A 21,592-nucleotide genomic window follows, 5' to 3' on the forward strand; every position below is an offset into this window, starting at 1 on the left:
CGTCTTCGCCAAGCCGGCAGGACGCAGTGCGTTTTCACGAGTCGTTCGCCAACTGGAGTCCATTGCTTTAGAAAACGAGGTCGAGGACTGCATCATGTATGTTTGCAAGCCAAGCGTGTTCCTCTGGGCTGTTTTTTTTTTCTTTTTCTTTCTCCGCCCCCCCCCCTTTCTCTCCCCTACCCACAGAGCTGTTTGCACATGTTTATTCTTTTACTGAAAATCACCTATTTCTGACCCCCAGTTATGTTTCGTCTCCGTGAGAGCACGCTGTGCTGCGGAGTGGAGCAGTTCAGGAAGTTTGATTTCAGGGCATTTGGAGGATGAGCATATGGTGTGAACGGTGTCGGGTAATTAAGGAGAATCTGGTGGGAAGTGTGTCATGGCGATGCCCCGGGGAGGGGGGAGGCGGGGTTTACTGGCTCAGCTGCTGGCGTTCTTGCCACTTTGCTGTAAGATAGCATGTGCCGTGTGTATGTGCGCGCTCGTCTTGGTGGCCCGAGAGGCCCATGGTGCACTGGCCACGTCCACCGATTTTGATCAAATATGAAGTGTCTGAAAAGCTCATTCCGTGACCGCTCACTTATTCCTGACTTCATTTTGCTGTGGTTTCTTCCTCTGCTGCTCAGCCACACACACACACACACACCATGTAAAGCAAACACTGTCTCACAGTAACTGGTAAGAGCAGGAGGATGTGTATATATTTGCGTAAGCGTAACTTGGCTCACGCTTCGCTCAGCCTCGCCACCTTATTAATGTATCATTTTAAATGCCGTATAGAATCCAGATCACCTCGTGAAGGATAAAATATGAATTACTCATACGAAGATACTCAGGAATAGTTCCAGTAGTTCAAATGAAATAAATGTTGTGTATGGCAGGGCTGGCCAAGTCATCCTTTCATTACCAGGCAAGTAAAAGCTCCAGCGTGCCGCATGTTCTCACGACCGGTTGTCTGGAAATGTAGCTCACCAGCTAAAACGCCGCAGCTAAAACTCCAGCTAGCTAGCTACTAGGCTTGATGTTTCCCTGCGGAACATTAACGGCAGACGATCGTCCGAAACAGCCAGGAAAACTTGTTTTCCCACCGTTTCAGGTTTAAGGAGCGATTAAGGAGAGTAGAGCGCACGCACCTTCCGGCATGTGATGTTCATGTACAATGATGAATAAATTGCTACAGATTTCTTTTTAAACGCTGCCTATTTCCAGTGATGAATAACGGGGGCTCATACATTCTCTGACTGTGTTTCACCTTCACAAATAGATCACCTTAGTAAGTGGAAGCAGTGTTCGCTACAAACTAACTAGGACTAGCTAGCTTACGGTTTAGCGGATAAAATGATATCATAAGATAAAGATATTCGTACATACCTGTCCACATACAACTAGAATGTTTACTGATGTTCTTGTAACTTTAATTTCTCCAACAAATCCCGCCTTGAAGTAGGACCAAGCGTCAAGGCTTTTGTATTCCTTCAGGCTTCAGGTACATATAAATGTGGGGAAAACCGATTTCTGGCCACATGCCAATGTCCATGGACCTCAGGTTCTTGGGCAAGTTGTAAGGGTCACTATCGAGTCCAACTGCCTTTAATTTAACCTGATGATCTTTATTTATGCCAGCGCTTTCGCAGCTTCCCCTATTTAAACCAGCCTTTTAGCTGGAAGTTTTGGCACTCAGACCAGCCGAGGGGAAAGTGACGTCAGTGCATACCCTCTACACCCGCTGTGCAGTCGGGAGCTGCTTGCTCGCAGCGGCAGTCTGAACACATGCATAACCGGTAAACACCACAACCCAAATCAGTTTCCTGTTCAAACGGCTGATTTTTTTCCCCTTCTGAAATTGCAGAAGGCATCCCTAATGAATAGTTGTCCGATGTTACTGATATACTCGTCTACTGTTAGCTAAGTCCAACATACATGGACGGATTGGGTTTCGCATTAACGCACTCAAAATATCCGTCACTCATTGCGTCAGAAAGCGAGAACGCCCCGCGAGTCCCAAGAGAGACGTGAGATGGGGAAGGGGGCGGGGCTTCCAGTTAATACGGGAGAGTTCAGATCATGTGCACGCCTCCTGTTTTTATTGGGGAGAACGACGAGACTGCTCTTTAGGTGTATTTTGTTTGTTTTTGAGTGATAACTTGAGCGTACTAGTGTACTAATGTGTAAAGGTTGTCGGCTCCGGTCATGTATTCTAATCAGAATAAACATGTCTGGATTTCACAGCCGCGTCGAATCGTTTTTTCAAATGTTATGTCGTATTATTTGAGATATTAAGATAACGTAGCTGTATAATAAATGGGCTCTTGTTCTGGGTAAATGAATCAGGAGTGATCTCTTTCCTGTTCTCGAGTAGCCCGGGATCTGAGAAAAGGCTGAGAAGGGTCCACTGTGATTATACGGTACGAGAGCGGCCTCTAGAGGCGAAATAAATACCATCACTGACCAGTTTTGTTGTGGTGTTTGAAGTGTTCTTTGATTCATTATTGTTTGCCTGTATTTTTATCTGTTATTTGGAGTGCTACTTTTTGGCTCAGTTTGGATGAATATCTTTTATTTACTTTAATATGTATTAATAGTTAATATGTATATATTAATATTTCTTTTTAAAAAGTACAGCACGTTTTCACGGTACAGTCGGTACGGTTTATTTTTCCCAACAGCGTTCAGCAGTAGTTTACTTTGAGTGTCCTGTTTTGATTCAGCATCAGTGTGGATTGATCATACAGCTGTTGGCAGGTACTGCCCAACTTTCAGACCCCATGGGATTGCAGTGTAGGGCCGGCTAGATTGACAGTATGATCAACGTGATCAATATGGTGATAAAGGGTTTTTCTGAGATATCATCTGAGGAGCTTGTGATTAAACCCCCCCCCCCTCCTCCCTCCCTCCTTCCTCAGTTTTCTCCCTAATTTAGTCTTGGCCAATTCCCACCCACCATCCAGGTCTCCCAAATCATATTACAAGATGCGGAGGGTGAAGTCTATCATATGCTTCCTCAGAGATAGGTGTAACCAGCCAAGCTGCGTCTTCTGGAGCTGCACACACGTCACGGGGCGGCACAACACCCTCTGAGGAAAGCACTACTGCCCCCTTCCGCATACCTGGTTGGTTAGTGTTGCTCTGATTGGTGTGTGATGAGAGTAGGCAACTCCCACCAAGCCACAGGGCGATGTGAAGCCTACAGAAGAGTTCACGCTTTGTCAGAAATGCCTCATGGGAAGCGAAATGGTTTTGCAGAGCAGTCATTTGGAGGTGACGTATCAGACAAGATCGGTAACAGGAAGTGTGCGACTTTTCTGACCTTGAGTACCCGTCAAGAAGCGGGCATTAAACAGCCTATAACATTTAAATGCACCGCAGTGTATGTGGTATGATCTTAATTTCTCCTAACGAATCTTTTTCTTTCTCTTCTCTTTCATGTCCTCATCATATGGACGGTGGGTCCTCACAGGTAAGATCCACGCCTCTCTTCTCCCCCCCCCCTTTCCTTTTTTTTGAGCTAATCATGGAGTCAGGAAATTTGCATTGTTTATTTTGTCGTCGTTATTGTGTGCCGGGTGTCTCCCGATTGGCTCGGATAACGGTGAGCTCACGTTAAGACCCTGACGTCTGAAGAGCAGGAACGAAGGAGTATTCGCCGGGAATCGTTTATGTTGTGTGTAGTTGTCGTGTCTGTAGAGAAAGTGTGATTGTTATTTCTGTGCTTTAGTGTGCGTGTTCTCAGTATTAGTGCCAGTGCGGAGTGAGTGTGTGTGTGCACCAGCAGGGGTCTGTACTCTCTCTCTCTCTCTCTCTCTCTCTCTCTCTCTCGATTAACTAACCCAATTTCTGCCTCCTCAGAGGGATGAAAGGCAGTGTGCTGCTTCTCCCACACACTCTCACTCTTTTTCTCTCACTCCAGCTCCCTTTCTTCTAGAATATTTACTCATCAGTGCAGTCGTGTGACATTGCAACTGGATTAATTAATGTTTTCATATGTAATGCTACAATCCCCCCCCCCCCCCCCCCCCCATGCTCTGTGTGTGTGTTCTGAGATTTAAATAACCGAAACGAACTGATGAGCGGAGAGATTTGTTCGGCACCGAAGCCACCGTGGAGTAACCAACGATCCGCAAACCCGCTTTACACCAGCGGCTCCTTTTAAACAGCCCTGTTTACATTAGTAAGTGTGTCGAAATGCGAAGACAAACCGTAACCTGTGTGTGTGTGTGTGTGTGTGTGATGTTTCATATTTAATGCGATGCAGAGCGGGAATAGTGTGTGTGTGTGGGAGGAGAGGCAGCTGCTGAAGCCAAGGGTGTGTTCAAGTGCAGACTACATTAAGCAAGAGCACCTCTTCCTTTTCTGTTCCGCCGCAGTGCCAGGTCCCATCTGGCTTTTGGTTTCCTGATCTCCATCTTAATGCCAGCCCGCTGAACTCCCGGGCTGGGCAAGGGGAAAAAACAAACCCTCTGCTGTGCTCCCTTTGTGTTTCCTTGTTGATTGAACGGGCGTTCTGTTAACCCTGTCCTAATGACTGCACGACTGTCACGCTTCCTCCACCACACAACTGGCCACACGTTACTACTCCGACACGTTTTTCCTCTGCTCGGATGTGGGACGCCTCGGCGCTCTCGAGAGGTCTGACGTAATCCGCGCAAAGGAGATAGCGCTGCTAAGGATGCTTCGCAGGGAGCAGAGTCTGGCGTGTTTTCTAGATAAGAAACTGGACTAGATTGTCCGGTAGATTACGGACCGTGCTCCTGTCATGCTGACAGTCTGGCTTCCGTTCAATGTTCACAACTTGTAAATATTGTGGATTTGCAAGAGTTTTTATTTTCCTGTTTACAGACCTGATAATAGGGCTGCAACTAACGGCTATTTCCGACGTAAAGTCCAAAGACATGCACGGTAGTCTGATCGGCGTGTCCAAAGTGTCCGTAGTGTATGAATGGGTGTGTGAGTGTGTATGAGTGACTGTGATGGACTGGCACCCTGTCCAGGGTGTACCCCGCCTTGTGCCCCATGCTCCCTGGCATAGACTCCAGGTTCCCCCGTGACCCTGAAGAAGGAGAAGCGGTGTAGAAGATGGATGGATGGAATATAGGGATAACCCGTTATACCATGGTGGCTTGCCAGCAATGAAAAGTTAAAGCTGTGAGTGTAGTTTGCAGTGAAAAACTATTAAAATAATGATTTAACTTTCGTTATTTTATATGCAGGTCGTTAGATGTAGAATTCGACTCACTCTAAATCATACACAGAGATGAAGTAGTGCCATAAGGTTACATTTATTTGAAAGAATTACAATAAATAGGGTTAGGGCGTGTGTATTACCTGCGTCTGTACTAAGAATGAAGCCTGGGTTTAACTGTATGTTACTATGGTTACAGTTGTTTATACCCCGGTGTCCTGGTGAAACTCCCCCATTTGTCCGTCTCTATCCTAATAATCCCCATCTCTGAATCGGCTACATCACTCTCTCCTCTCCATTAATAGCTGGTGTGCGGTGGTGTTCTGGTGCACTATGGCTGCTCTCGCATCATCCAGGTGGATGCTAAACACTAGTGGTGGTTGAGGAGACCCCCCCCCCCCCCCCCCGTACTATCTAAAGTGCTACATTAATCTAATGAATTATTATTCTAGACGGTGCGTTAATGTAGAACGGTGACCTGCAGTGATTAAAAGTGCTGATGGGTGACGTGAATGACATTGATTATCTGGTTACCGTGGCACCTGTCGAGGTGTGGATATGTTAGGCAGCAAGTGAACAGTCAGGTCTCCTAAGTTATTGGGGAAAGCGTAAGGATCTGAGCGATGAGGACAAATTGTGATGGCTAGACGAGCGGGTCAGAGCATCTCTGAAACGGCAGGTCTTGTGGAGTGTTCCTGGTATGCCGTGGTTAGGGTTAGTACCTCCCATAAGTAGACCAAGGAAGGACAACCGGTGAACCAGCGACAAGGTCATGGGCGCCCAAGGCTCATCGATGCACGCGGGGAGCGAAGGCTTTTTCGGGCACCGTGTAAAATGAGTGAGAGTTGCGCAGGTGTTTGGGTGACTTTCTGCAAGCCCCGCCCCTTCCGCACATCTCAGCTTAGTAATCGGTTAATCTACCGTCTCCTCTCGATTTCCTCCCCGCTAGGATGATGTGCCGACGAAGCGCCCTTGCTTAAGGTAAACAAAAACTGTTTCCAGGTTTATTCGCGTGAAATTCGGCGTGTTATTACGGATGCCCCCGAAACATTTCGGTTAAAACCGGCTAACCCTTTTGGGAAACGGAATCTAATAGAACATGTTGAGTGCTGTGAATACACCTGCTGAGGACATCCTGTTATCTCTAACACTAGTGAGCTGTTCAATCTGCCCTAAGAAGACAGAGCAGCAATTGTACACAAGCTGGATGTGAAAGAAAGGACCAGGAAATGATACTGAGGAAAGCAGATCCAGCAGCGGAGCGTGTTAAACAGGGATTTTAAATAAAATAAAAATCTCGCTTAAGCCTTTTATCTGGGATGAAAGTCTTGCGACAGAGTGGAGAACAGGCTGAAGAACACCTGCTTCAATCAGTTCATGTTTTAAATCCGTCATCTGTCCGTCCTTCTTCTAGAGCACCTAGTGTCTGTTCTGTCATCCTCTGACGCTGTGAATCAGAATCAGGTTTTATTGGCCTAGTAAGACGTGCAAACAAATTCGCTCTCATCCATCCGTCTTCTACACCGCTTTATCCTTTTCAGGGTCGCGGGGAACCTGGAGTCTATCCCAGGGAGCATGGGGCACAAGGTGGGGTACACCCTGGACAGTGTGCACAATCACACACACATTCATACACTACGGACACTTTGGACACGCCAATCAGACTACCGTGCATGTGTTTGGACTGGGGGAGGAAACCGGAGTACCCGGAGGAAACCCCCGCAGCACGGGGAGAACACGCAAACTCCACACACACAGGGCCACGGTGGGAATCGAACCCCGACCCTGGAGGTGTGAGGCACACGTGCTAACCACTAAGCGCCCATTTCGCTCTCGTTATGAATCGGAAAGTAGGAAAAGTTGAGACGCGTACATTTTTTCTTCTTGCTTGTGTGTCTTGTTTTTCAGCATTTTGCCCACATCTCGACAAAGGTGTTCCGCTCGATCGCAACTAGATCACACAAAAGAATCTGAGAAAGCCGCACAATCACAAAGTTTGGCCTCTTTAGCTAAAATAAACAAATAAATAAATAAATAAGAACAGGGATGGCTGTTGTATTTATGACGACGTCAGATGATTGGTAATGTTATATACTGCTCTCTTTGATGGGGCTAAGTGTGGTACGTTAAACTACAAGCTTCTCCTTTATACAGTCGTTTATTTTCAGTTTTGTTATGGTTTTATACTGTGTGTGTTCAGGAACAGGATAAAAAGAAAAAACTGCACTCGGCAGAACCGGTGTTTTAACACGTCGACCCTCAGCGGTCCTTTTACGGTTCACGTGGGCCGTATGTAGGTTTAATCGATCAGTAATATCGATAAAGTAAAGTGTTAGGTGCGAAAAGCTGTCAGACCTGACAGTTGTGCTTGTGTTGAAGACTGTTGTTGTGTATTGCAAATTTTAACATCATGAACGTTCCGGCAAAACGCCGCTCGCTTGCCAGCCCTGCCCGGCGTTTTCATTGGCGTTTATCGAACCAGACTTGTATTAAACTTTTAAAGGATTGTCCTGTTAAAGCCGGAGTAATGTACAGTGCAGGGAAACAAGTAGCCAGGCACTTGTCGTTATTTAGGATACGCCAGAGCACGGTTGTGAAATCTGACAGGGCGCGCCGTCCAGACACGATTAGTTGTGGGTCTGTGACTGCGCTATGGCTCTGTAGCTTTTCCCATTTGGGTTTTGGGATGTTGTTCCTGAGAACGTTCAGTGGAGGGTCAGAAAGAGGCTTCATTACGACAGGAGCGTCAGGCAGAAAGACGGCCTGACCGGATGTGTTTCAGTAGCTAGTGACCTCTGCGTTTAGATCGAGAGGGAAGACGGTACAGGGGGTTGGAATTTGTTCGGCGGTCCGATGACCGACCGCGCGTCAGTGTGGCGTGTAACGTAGAACACAGCGGTGAGTGTTCTTCAGGTTACGGAGTACGTCAGTACAGAAACGTGATCGGACAGACCGTCCGCAAGAAGAACCTGTCCTCAGAGGGATATCGTAGCAGTGTTTCAGTGAGTAAACCCCTCATTACAAAGACATATAAATCGGCGTTTGAGAGTTCAGCGCTGACCCGCGAGGATCAAAGCGATGTAATCAGGTCAGTCAAAATTCTCAGCGAGCGAGTGAGTGAGTGCATGTGTATGATCCAGCCCTGACGGTTTGACTTTTGCCGGCATGGTTTTACCACAGCGCACCTTCACAGGTCTTGTGGAGTCCGTGCCTCGGCGAGTCGGAGCTGTACAGATGGCACAAGAGGGACGTACACACTATTAGGCAGGGGGTTTAAATATTATATCTGACTGGTGAATATTCTCGCTGGGGCTGCAGCTCACGATTATTTTCACAATCAATTAGTTGGCCTATTATTATTATTATTATTATTATTTTTTTTATTTTTTTTTTTTCTCCCCGATTAATCGGATGGGGGCGGGGCAAACTTTCAGTGCCTGTTTGTTTGTTTGTTTGTTTCTTTAAAATAAAATCCACAGACTGAGTGTTACAAATATAAATTCAGACGAAAACTTTGCACAACTGTTTGTCCAAAACAGAAAAGAACCCAACACACACACACACACACACACACACACACACACACACACACACACACACATATATATAAATTTGATATAAAATCCCCTCCTGCCTCACGTGACGATTTCGCCTCCGTCTGATGAGCACCGAGGTCGTGTTGGGAATAAAAGATGACGCTGACAGAACAGTAAACTGAAGAAAGTCCGTGTCGGTGACTCCGAGGCTAAAGCTAGCGGCGTCGCATTGCGTGCGTATGACGTCATGCGTCGTCGACTAGGAAGCGACGTATCGTCCCGGTTAGTAAAAAAACCCGCTAGTGTTCCATTCGAGATGATCTCACCTTTCTGAAATCCACACACTAGACGGGAGAGTACATAGTGCACAGTGTAAGTGTACAGCACCTCGCTTGGGACACGACTTTAGTATTCACTCTCCGAAGCGTGTTTTCAGAACGGAAGTGACCTCGTGAGTAAATCTCCCCCGTGCCGCACAGACCGACTGATCCATAACGAGATTCGTTAACGATTTTAATCATCGAGTGTGATCGATTAGTTGTTGCGGCTCTAATCCTCGTATAATGATCGGAACTGTTCCCCGGCATGTTCATGTTTATTATCGCAAATGATTTGCCTAAGTCAGCTCAAGCTTGTTCCCATTGTCAGGAATCATTCTAATGACACCGGTTACAGCAGAGAAACGGGCGAAGCCGTCACCGCGACCATCTCCGACTGAGAGTCTACGACATGACGTGGGTGGGTCACTATAATCAATCCGTATTAATAAACAGCGTAGCTTATCTCATACGAACGACAAGCACGGCTCAGCACGGTGTGGTGCTGCCGACGTTTTAGGATCGGTGTCTCTCTCCGTAGGGTTTGTTCTGACTGTGAGTACATAGTGTGCATTACTGAAATGTTATTTATTTTTTTAAAAATGCAGTAGTTATCATTTGTGGTGTCCAAGCACATCCAAACACGTGCCTGACGTCATTACCTGTACATATTTCACACGCATGTGCCGTTATGTCCCCGGTGAACACGGCGTGTAGCTGCCTGGCATTCCTGACTGTACTTCAAATCCACTGCATACTGACCTGGAGTAGCACTGCTCTCGTCTTACGCCGTTTACGCCGTGCGCATGTCATTCCTTTGACTATGATAAAAGGGTGGCTTGCGTTTGAAGTGACTCGGCAGTGTAGGTCGGTGTATAATTTGCGTCCCCCCGTGTAGGATATTCGCCGCTATCGTGCTCGTTTCAGGGTTTTGCTTCTCTGCAATTAGAGCTGCTTTGGAAGAAAAATAATGGCATTATGCGAAACTGATCCTGTCATCGGTTTGCAGCTCCGACTACAGAAACCGGGACGCTGTTGGAGCAGTACATTATGAAGAAATAAGAAAGAAGGCAACGCAGTCTAAATGTCCGTGCTCCTGTTTATGTAATTGCTGTAATATTTTTTTGTGTGTGTGTGGGAAAAGTTTTAAATCGGTTCTAAGCCAGAGTTTGGATTGTACATATTATTTGAACAGACATATTCTCATAATATCTCATTTTATATATATTTATATATATATATATATATATATTTTTTTATAGTCATTGCTACAGTAGGAACAATAAAAGTGTAAATGAAAGAAATTCTTTTTCAGAAGAGCACGCAGGATTGTTTTCCGCATAACTCGGGAACTTCTCGCCGAAAAGAAATGAAACTCCGTCCCTCGCACCGAGCCGAAAACAGCGTTAGCCCTGAGCGGTGACGGATAGAACTCTTTCATTCCGGAGCCGTCAGACGCAAGAAGATCTGCATAAGGCAGGCTAACTCGATAAGCCAGGCTTATTGCAAACAATCCAAGCTCCTTTTCAGCAATTTCTGTCCGTCGAAGGACGCTCGTCTTTAAAACAAACAAAAAAAACAACACCACAAAACGCTTAGTTACTATAGCAACGTATGCGTTTGGACAAGTGACATGTCGGGCTCAAAAAAATCCAGTAATTAGTCTACATATGGTCAGCTCATAAGCTATTTCATTTTTTTGTGCGTGTTTAATTCATTCTAAATTAATACAAGTATCTTAATATTAACCCCGCCTTGTGCCCGATGCGCCCTGGGATTGGCTCCAGGTTCCCCGCGGCCCTGAAGAAGGAGTAAGCGCTGTAGAAGATGGATGGATGGATGGATCTTAATATTAAGTATCTTACAGCAGGGGGCTGCAAACGTTTTGCGTCCACTTTAATCGTAAAATAAATTACACCGGCTTCCTCGGCTGTTCGGATCTGACCCTCATCATTGTTTAAATGTGTGTGCAGTAATATTTCGGGTATTTACTGCATTGTTCATTCATTCCTGACAGTTTCCACGTAGACTCCTGATGCTGGTTTGGATGAAACCCTTTCAGTTCGAGTGACCAAACACTACAGACTCCTCTCGAACAGGGTTTTAGCTCGATATTATCCTCCGGACGGCGTGTCTGTGGTTCACGGACCCTACGCTGACGACCTCTGTTGTGGTCTGTGTGTTAATAATTCAGTAGTCGAGGGAGTATGTGAGCAATAGTCTAGTGCACTGAGCGTTCAGGCTGCCGGCTCGGAGATCATTAGGAACGGGATCATCCCTTACCCTGTAGGAGTTGTATTAAATCCCGCCCCTCGTCCTCTCTGTGATGGGCAGCGCTCATCCCACTGACATGTTAGTGTTTTTCCTGCTCTGACACACAGACTTCATTCCGGAAGGGCTGTCCATGGAATCAAGGGTGCTGGGAAAACACTCAAGTGTATATGAGCCTGGTTGGTGCACTAAGAGAGGGAGATTTGAGCCATTTCCCGTTTGGAACGGTGTCGCTCTGCGCTATCTCACCACCGGCGCCATGTCTTTAGGGTTTCTGCGAACGCAGACTGGATTTAAACCGCAGTCTTTTAATACAGATACTCGTGACGGTCCCGAGAGTTTCACGTCATCCTGTTCCGGTGACGGCTTTTCATACGAGCGTCGTAGCATCAGTTAGACTGGGGGATTTCAATCTAAACGTCTCGACACTTCCCGAACATTCGACTGCGATGGCACGTAATCGGCCGGCGGTGAGCGTGTCGTCTTGAGCGTTTGTTTGATTATTTATTTATTTTGTATAAATGTCGGGCGCACGCTGGGTTAGCGGTTAGCACGTCCGCCCGACACCTCCAGGGTCGGGGGTTCGATTCGCACCGCTGCCCTGTGTGTGCGGCGTTCGCGTGTTCTCCGTGTTGCAGGGGTTTCCGTCGCGTACTCCGGTCCAAAGACATGCATGGTAGGCTGATCCGTAGTGTATGAATAGACGTGTGAACGTGTGCAGGGTGTACCCCGCCTTGTGCCCCATGCTCCCTGGGATAGACTCCAGGTTCCCTGTTGGATAAGCGGTATAGAAAATAGATAGAGATATAAATGTTGAGATTTTTTTTTCCCTACAAAGCAAAATCACAGCTTTAAATCCGGCTTTATTAAGGCGACAGCGTGTCGTGAAGTTAAGATGATTTACCTTGCACTCCAGATGTGTCCTTAATGACTTTTCCTGCAGACTCCTTTTTGGTTGCAAAAATACGGAGTGCAGTTGGTTTCTGCACTGATACTGTATACCTGTACCTCTGTGTGTTTAACACCGCTGATGTGTCTAAATCCGTACCGTCCGTGAACACATGTTAGACGGTACATCATTCCATCTTAATGTGGTCTACGTAATAATCGTTTCTCTGTGTGAGACTTGGTATACTTATATGACCAACGAATTTGAACATCTGTACAGGTTTTCGCCGTTTTCTTGTGCATTCGGAGAGACCGAGAGCAGCAATGAGGAGTGGGCAGGAGGGCAGAGAGGATTGGAGCTTTGACGCGGTGTGATTTATTACGTGTGTAAGGTTATATATAAGGCTTAATAAACCTGGATATCACTAGCTCACTTCCTGAACGTACCGGGCGCATCGCGTGTGATGGAAGGGAGGATGGGAGAGGTGGTCCAGTGGGTTGGCTCTCCCCAGTGGGGGTGCAGGGCGACATGCAGGCCACGGGCACGCTGGTCTCGGTCGTGAAGATGCATCAGAGTGATGGGTCCTGGCTGGGGCGGGTGTCCTACTGTCCTACTCTGATTCCCCCCGAATGGTGGCCCGTCCCCGTATCTCCTCGGTATGCCTCCTCCCTTTGTTTATTTATTTATTTGTTCGTTTTTTTTTTGTTCCCCGTAGCTTATATATACACGTGTGTTTTTTTTTCTTTTTTCTCCCCTCTCTACACTTTAATCTACATCTTGCCTTACAAATATATTTACGTACATACTGAATAGAGATGTACATGCACAGCACTGTTTTGTTTGGTTTTGGCTCATTGTTTTGTTTCTCCTGTATTCATGTTGTTGTACTCACATACTTTGTTCTAATAATAATAATTAGAAAACAAGCAAAAAAAAACCCCCCATATATATATATATATATATATATATATATATATATATATATATATATAAAAATCATCTCACAAAGAAAAGGAAGGGAGGATGGGATGCTGGAAGGACCTTGTTCATGATGGAGGCACATTTGGGCAGGTGGTGCTCTTCTGGGCAGGGAGGGGCTGCGAAGGAGAAAGCAGAAAGCAGCCGGGTGAGAATGAGCGTTAAAGAACCCCTCCCTAATCCACACTTAATCTCCGTAATGATTCCACAAATGTCAGGCGAACCCAAGGCGCAGGGTTTCGAGGGGAGATTAGAGGATTGATCTGTATTACAGACGCCTCCCTCTTTTGGAGAGAGAGGGGCAATGAGGAGTGGGCAAGAGGGCAGGTAAAAGTGTGTGTGTGCTGTCTGCTTTATAAAGTGTAACATAATTAAGGTATTCACATAGCCTTACAGAAACGTCACCTGTCATAAATGTTCCTGTCTGACTGTGAGTGAATCGGACAATTTGCTGATTGCGGGACGTTTTCTGAGATATATATATATATGTGTGTGTGTGTATATGTATATATATATATATATATATATATATATATATATATATATATATATATATATATATATATATATATATATATAATCTCAGTTTAGTTCCCTGTGTATCATTCTGCTCCCACTCGTTGTGCATGCTTGTCATATCGACGCTTGGACGCTCATATATCGTGTGTTAGATGTATGTATCTGCTGTGTGTAACACTCGCTGCTGGAACAAGTGTTTTCATTTCCCCATACAGGATTAAACCAGTTTATCTCCTCTAATGATCCAGCTCGTACTTTTAGTCCGTGATCATGATTTTAAAACAAAAAAAAAAGGCGCAGCTCCTCATGTTCTGTGAACATTATGTGCTCATGAATATAGAAAAAGAAATGTGAGAAATGAAAAACATGGGGGGAAAAAAAACAAAACAACAGTCATACCACTTTGTGTGGACAGAGTCATGTGAGGGCGTGACTCTTCGGCAGTAGTACTTGAGCATGTAAGTGATTTATTGTGAGCCTGTAAGAGGACCTGGACTCTAGGAGACCTCAGGTGAGCCCGTTGCCTTCAAAACCGTTTGATTGACAGGGACACTGGTTAAACCCCGCCCCTCTCGCGCGCCGGATGGTTGTGCATCCCGGAGCGGATCACGTGCTCCTCTTACTGTTTTGTCTGCATTGTTTGCGGATTGCTTTCTGCACACCTGAATATCACAAACTTTTTCTTTTTTTATTTTTTAGAAGGAATCTCAATTCCCCCATCACGCGCTGCATTTATACATATAATTATATATCATCTTATTTATTATTATTATTATTTATCCCCCACATGACACACACTCGTCATAAACTCCACCTCAGGGACGTGTGGAAGGTGTATGTCGCTCAATAAATGTCTGATATATATGTAATATATATCTATCTGCGGCGCTGTTCGTTTTAAATCGGTGATGCAAGCAGCATGCAACATATCCATCCGTCCCCATGCTCTCCGGAGAGCGCGCGCGCTCCAGATCCAGTCCGGCTTTTGCTTTCACCGTGTCTCTCAGAGCGCTCGCGCGCAGAGCAGGACACAGATCTGCAGACGCGACGTGTTCACGAGCAGCGCGTGAAGTGTGATATATTTATCTTCTTCTTTCTTTTCTTTTTCTTTTTTGGACACGTGTTTAATGAGAGTGCAAATAACATTGAGGACGCGGCGGTTGAACCCGAAAGCGCGCGCGCGCGCGAGTGAGCGTCGCGGAGGAGGGAGAGAGAGCGAGAGAGAGAGAGAGACACGCGCGCGCACTCACGCACGCACACGCACAATAGGCAGCAGCACTCAATTGACCGGGACGCGCACACAGTCCGAGGTGATTTTCTCTCAAGATGGACAGCACGGCCGCGGGACACGTAACCGGAGCGTTCACCAGCGCGAGCGCGTTCTCTTAGACCCGGGACAGTCCTGTGAGCCGGTGGAGTTTAGGACGTTATTCTTTTTGTAAAGTGACCGTCACTCCAGAGAGTTTAAACATCCCGACCTCCTACTGGAATCCTACTGTTTATTATTATTATTATTATTATTATTATTATTATTATTAGTGGTGCTCTGTATTATTGACCTGTTTTCGGAATGTTCCTCCGTCTTCATTGAACCCTGTTTACATTGGCGTATAAAATACATTTTTTTTTCCTATGACTGTTGTGTCTGAAGAATGTACCTGCTTGATGGAAATTGCGTGGAGAGAATGGATCGGGGCACGCCGCAAAGGAAAACCGTGTACAGGATCTCTCTCACCTTGGTGAAAAGGGAGAGCTTGCAAGAAGGTGGCGGTGCGGCTGCGATGCACCGACGGCTGGAGAACCCCAAGGTGGGTGCGTATCGGAGGGAAGGGTCTGTAGAGATCCAGCGCAGTTGTCTCCTGGAACAGGTCAAAGAAGTGGAGGACGAAAACGACGAGCTGTCTTCGCAGGCCTACCGGAACTTCCGAACATTTAGCACCGGGCAGCTGGAACTCGGCAGGTCGAAAATCACCCGAAAGGTGCTTAATTTGCGAAGGGATAACACGATGGAGTCGAGCGAGATGCGCACCGGGACGTCGCCAGAGGATGCTCGAAGATCGGACCGGATGGAAAATGGCGCTCATTTGCGTGAAAGTAATGTGCTAGGAAAAGCTGGGGATGAGAGTAATGGAATTAAAGATGTTGAGACTGAGGTAAGCTGCAGAGGAGCTGCTGGCAACGGGGAAAATGTGGGTGTTAAAATGAACAGAATCCTCCAGACTTCCAGGAGTGCTGAAGAGCAGGTCAGCAGATGTGCTGCTGAGGATCAGGCATCTGGAGAAGGTGGCAGTCTTCCCAAGGACAACAGCCTTGCTTCTTTGCTTGCCAAAGAGAACGGAAGTCCTGCGAAGCAGGCGCCCCAGACCCCGCCGGTTAAGAGGCACCCGAGCTTGCTGCGTCGGAGTTTCAGCTTTCGCCACTGGGCAGGAGGGGAGCTGCTGCGGCTCCGAGCCCTCTCCAAAGAGAAGCATCACAGCAGCTCGGGCTGCATTGGGCGTGATGAGACCCAGACTCGGTCCTCCGTGGTCCTGCAGAAACCAGCCGTCGAGGAGTCTGTCAAGGACGGCGCTCTAGACGTGGACGAGGTCTTTGTTCAGCTGGACTCCTCGAAAGATCCCAGCCGCAGGGACCGCGCCAAGGGTAAAAACCGCACGCTGGACAACAGCGATCTCCTCAGGCTCTCTGAGAAACCCCTGGTAGAGAAAGAGAGCTTTCTCCGAACAGCCGGCCTTCGCGCCAGCGGCCAGGAGCGCAGGCTTCTTCGCTTCTTCAGCGGGATCTTCGTAAAGAAGGACAGTACCTCCACGCCCGTGAGCAGCCCCAGCAATCGTTCCCTTTTCAAGAATGGCCTGATGAGCTCCCAGAGGAGGGCCGTCAAGGGCTCCTCACAGTCCAGCACCGAGAGTGTGAACGGCTTCCTGCGGGACGGTAATACAAGTTTCCGTCTTTTACCCCCCCCCGCTTCTTTCTGTGATCGGTGTTAAATCTTCAAGAACGGGAGCGTGTGGGACTGCCTGGTGGTGAAAAGTCGGGCTGGGGGCTGGAGAGGTGTTTGTTTATTTTGGACACAGGGGTGATGTTTAGCTGCCATTCTTTGGGGCTTTTTGTGTTTGCGTTTCATTACAGCGTGTCTAGTCTTTTATTAGCTGCTCCTCTTTCTCTCTGTCTCGCGCTCTCTCTCTCTCTCTCTCTCTCTCTCTCTCTCTCTCTCTCTCTTTAAACTAAACGTCGACTCTCGTTCCCTCTCTGTATTGCTCGTCTTTTTGACCTTGTCCGTTGATACGCAAGTCTGCGTGTGTGATGGGTTCCTCCTCTTGCCTAGTTGCATTTCTCTTTTGGAAGGGAAGACCTAATTTGCTAAATGGAAGGACCTGGATAGTGAATTGCCCACTTAAAACAACATTTACAGCTCTCTCTGTGGCTTCATATGCATGATCTATCTCTGAATGTTCTCGGTGACAGCAGGTCACTTGAGATAACCCCCCCCCCACCACCACCACCAACGACTGTCTGTGATATGGTAATGGGGGAGCTTCTGGTAGATTCTTCGTATGCACTGAAAGTGCTGTTAATGAATTACCTGCCTGTGTGTGAGCCAAGGGCCATCTGGTGCCTCAGAGGTGAGCCGTACGTCCCGAAAGACAAGCTGGTCTCGTCTGCTGAGAGCACAATTCTTCATGCGCTTTGTGTGACTTCCTTTGTATATAGAGCCCGAGCGTTTTTTTTTTTCTTCAGTCCTTCAGATAAGAACTTTTAAATCGGAATAGAAATAAGCGAGTCCGGTTATTTCTGAGGTTAAACTTCAGTGAAGAGGCCGTGTCCGTTTTAAAGGTTGCGACCTGTACGGTGTGTTTAGATAACAGCGCATTAACTGTGTGTGTGTGTGTGTGTGTGTGTGTGTGTGTGTGTGTGGTGTAACATTACCAGTGCTGAATGGATGTTTCCACATTCTGCAGATTCTTTAAGCATTCCTGAAGTTAAGATCGGACTCTTTCGCACGGCATAGCCACTAATTAGATATGTACTGTAGCTGGCAACTTTCAGTTGTTGGTTGAGATGTTTTGTGTTAAATATGGAGCCCTGCTGCAAGACTTAACGAAGGCCTGTGCTGCAGCGTAATCGCCGAGTTTATTTATTTATTTATTCATTATTTTTTGCGTGCCGAGTGTCCTGTGTACAGCGCATGTGCCTTTGTTCGGGCATTGTTCGGATCAATTAGCACTGCGGTGCTGGCGTACAGGACCAGCTTTTCTCGGTGCCATGTGTTCCTGCATAGAAGCCGGATGTGAAATAGCATTCTGTACTGCGCAGTCAGCACCATCGGTCTGCAGGCTTCAGACCCAGATGGGATCTGCGCAAAGAGTCTTTTCGGCTACAACCGCGTTATGGGCTTTGTTTCCGTATGGCACAGTCGGTGATGTGCTGACCTTATTGCACGTGTGTGTGTGTATATATATATATATATATATATGAAGTTTCTGAGGCTCGTTCAGTTCTGTAAACATATTTTCAGGAACGTAAACAGTAAAGCACTTGGTTGTTTGTGCTTGAAGGAGAAAAGGCAGGATGTTGGCAGGGTCCTCGATGTGGAACAGAAAGTCTGTGGCCTTCAGATCTTCTAGGTGGTTCTGTACAGCATGTCCCCAAAGTGTCAGGCGAGAGGGCTGATTAACATGACCACAGACAACAACAGACAGCAGATAACTTGTGTATTATTTATATATATGTGTGTTTGTATGTGTGTGTATATGTGTATATATGTGTGTATATATATATATGTGTGTGTGTGTGTGTATATATATATATATATATATATATATATATATTTATATATATATATATATATTTATATATATATATATATATATATATATATATATATATATATATGTGTAATGTGTGTATATATATATATATGTGTGTGTGTATATATATGTGTATGTGTATGTGTGTGTGTGTGTATGTATATATGTGTATATATATATATATGTGTGTGTATGTATATATGTGTATATATATGTGTGTGTGTGTGTGCATATATATATATATATATATATATATATATATATATATATATATATATATATATATATATATATATATATAATGTGTGTGTGTATGTATATATGTGTATATATATGTGTGTATATATATATATATGTGTGTGTGTGTGTGTGTGTATATATGTGTATATGTATATATGTGTATATATATATATATATATATATATATATATATATATATATATATATATATATATATATATATATATATATAAATATAAAATGTTTGTTCCCAGCCCCTTTTATTATTCTGGAAACTGGAATCTTTGCTCTCGTTTAGTGAAGTGCTATCTAAATAAATGTCGGTGGAACTAGCATATATTCCCAAGCCCTTTTTAGCCTCAGTAAAGCATCTATATTTATTCGTTTCCCCTCGATTGCATGGCGGTGGTAAACTCCGGGGGGGTGTTTCAGTGCAGGCATCCAGCTTTTCACAGCTGGAGGTCACTCTGACTCGCGGGTTAATGGTGGCAGGTATTTGTGGCCGTTTGTGTATGACCTATATTTGCAGCTGTGCGGAGTTGATGCGTGTTGCGCGCGTGGATTTATGGAGGATTAGTTGCACAGGAACTTGCGGTCGTAGATTCCTGTGTAAGTACGGCGGGACACACACACACACACAGATATACATTCCGCTACTAAGAAAGATGCTGTTAGATGCTCGTCGTATTTGATCGATCGAGGGATGTTGTGCCTTCCGGGCATGTCCAGAACCCTGAAGTGTAGATGGCGTAACGAGGGACTACAGTGTAGTTGAGGATGACTGCAGTCCGGTGTTTCCGTGCCAGTCTCATCACACAGCTGCCAGGGTTTCGTTCCCGTAAAGTAAGTGAAGCTCGGTCCAGCACTATCTATGACGCACGCTTTTACTTTTTTTTACTTTTGCCATTTGTACCAGCCTCTATATATTCTCTACTCAACACGCATCATGTGTCCAGCACGTAAAACTTGTAAGAAATAAAGAAATAGTGTGTGTGTGAGGCAGCAAAAAGGCCATAACGAGGCCTCTGTGGCTCGTCCTGGCTGCGGAGCGGCGTAGAAGCAGAACCATGTAAAAATAATGAGCCTTGTAGGAGAGCGCAGTATGTCGAGCAGTCCCTCTGAAATGCTGCCGCTTTGCCGAGTAGGTCATAAGCGTATCGTCCGTGGCTGCCGTCTGACCGTGGACGTAATGGAATGCTAGTGGAGCGTAACGTAGTGGCCATGTTACTGCGTAATTCGTCTTTCCAGCATCCCCCAAAGCTCAGAAAGAACATCGCGTTGTTCGCCGTGCGCGAGTCGAGATCAGGTTAACAAAGCCTTAAGACAGCACCGTCGTCAATCCACGCCGTCATCACCATCACCACGAACGCAGGCGTTTACGGAAACAGGCCAATCGCACGTTTTTCGCCGCGGCTTTTCTCCCGCCGCTTATCTTTTCGGTCGCGTGGTATTGATGATATCGATGAACATCACGGCACTGTGCTTTATTCAGCTTACTCACGCAATCAGTCCCTTTATGTCTCCCTTTCTCTCCCTTTTTTTATCGTTTCGAATTCCCTTCTTGCGCTTTTGTTGTCCAAGTACAGTAATCCAGGAACTACGCTCTCTTACCGATTAATGCACTCACTAGCTGATTGCGTGAGTGATGTCGTAATGTAATCGTGAAATCGAGCCTACACCCCTCACACGTTGCTGCTGTTGTACACACACGCGCACACACACGCACACGCACACGCACACAGTGCTTCGCTTTGTTCATGATTGTATAGTCAAGATCAGTCAGTGACTACGTTTACACAGACAGCAGTAATCTAATTACCGACCTTATTCTGAACAAGGCAATATTCTTATTAGGGCTGTAACTAACGATTGTTTTCATAATCAGTTACTTGCCTGATTATAAATACTTATATATTAGTTTATATTATGTGTAAGTTTATATTATATAATAGTATTTATGCGTTACTTTTTATAAAAGGTAACGCTGATAAACAGTAAACTGAAGAAAGTCGTTGTCGACTCTTGGGTATTAGGCTGAAGCTAACGGCGTCCGTCATGCGCCGTCGACTAGGAGACCGTTTATACTTGCGGTTAGTGAAAAAGCCGCTGGGGTTCCGTTAGAGACGATGTTATCTTTCTAAAACCGATACAGTAGAGTCTAGTGTGCTAGTGACTAGATGGTAGCGCAGAGGACACGGTGTAAGCGTACAGTACGTCATTTCGGACACGACACGACTAGTATTTACTCTCCGAAGCGTGTTTTCAGAACAGAAGTAACCCCCCCCCCCCCCCCCCCCCCCCCCCCCCCCCGCCGCACAGACCGACTGATCCATAACGAGATTCGTTAACGATTTTAAGAAGCGAGTGTTATCGATTTGATCAGTTAGTTATTGCAGCTCTTATTCTGATTACGGTGTTTACATGAGTCGCTTTTAGAATACTCCCGTCATGTTCCTGTTTTACTTGTTATAGAGCATAGATGGATTAACGGTACACGTCATTACGTCACCGCGCCACGCCGTCCGACGTCCCTCCGGAATTTCACGTATCTACATACACTTGGTCTTCGTTATGATACCGTATACAGTTTCGGGTGTTTTTATAAACAGACGTGGAAGCCATGGGCGCGTCCCAAACCGCGTACTTACCGTCTATATAGTAGCCGAGATACGTGTATTTCAGCTACTACAGGCCTGTAGTAGGCGAGTATGCGGTTTGGGACGCAGCCGTGCTCTCTCTTTTGCCGTAAAACGCTTGAGTGCTGCCGTGTGTGATCGTGTCCTGTCGCAGAATGCGGTGAAAACTCTCACACGGCGTTAACAGTGTGATTAAGGTGTCTACATGTCTGTAATATACCT

General features: G+C 46.0%; 1 protein-coding gene across 7 annotated transcripts in view; it reads left to right on the forward strand.

Annotated features, from left to right (window-relative positions):
• The window catches only part of agap1 (ArfGAP with GTPase domain, ankyrin repeat and PH domain 1), a 174,157-nt gene that overhangs the window by 33,065 nt on the left and 119,500 nt on the right, over positions 1–21,592 (forward strand). For 2 of the 7 annotated variants that reach the window (XM_017481755.3, XM_017481756.3), the window contains exon 1: positions 13,818–16,617. The exons of 3 other annotated variants lie outside the window; for them this stretch is intronic. In XM_017481755.3, coding sequence (XP_017337244.1) covers positions 15,342–16,617 — 1,276 coding nt within the window. In that variant the 5' untranslated portion in view covers positions 13,818–15,341. Of the gene's footprint in view, positions 1–13,817; positions 16,618–21,592 lie in introns of those variants that run through there. 2 more of the 7 variants (XM_017481753.3, XM_017481754.3) reach the window with 2 other exon arrangements.

The sequence above is a fragment of the Ictalurus punctatus genome, chromosome 12, assembly GCF_001660625.3.
Source record: "Ictalurus punctatus breed USDA103 chromosome 12, Coco_2.0, whole genome shotgun sequence".
Lineage (NCBI taxonomy): Eukaryota > Metazoa > Chordata > Actinopteri > Siluriformes > Ictaluridae > Ictalurus > Ictalurus punctatus.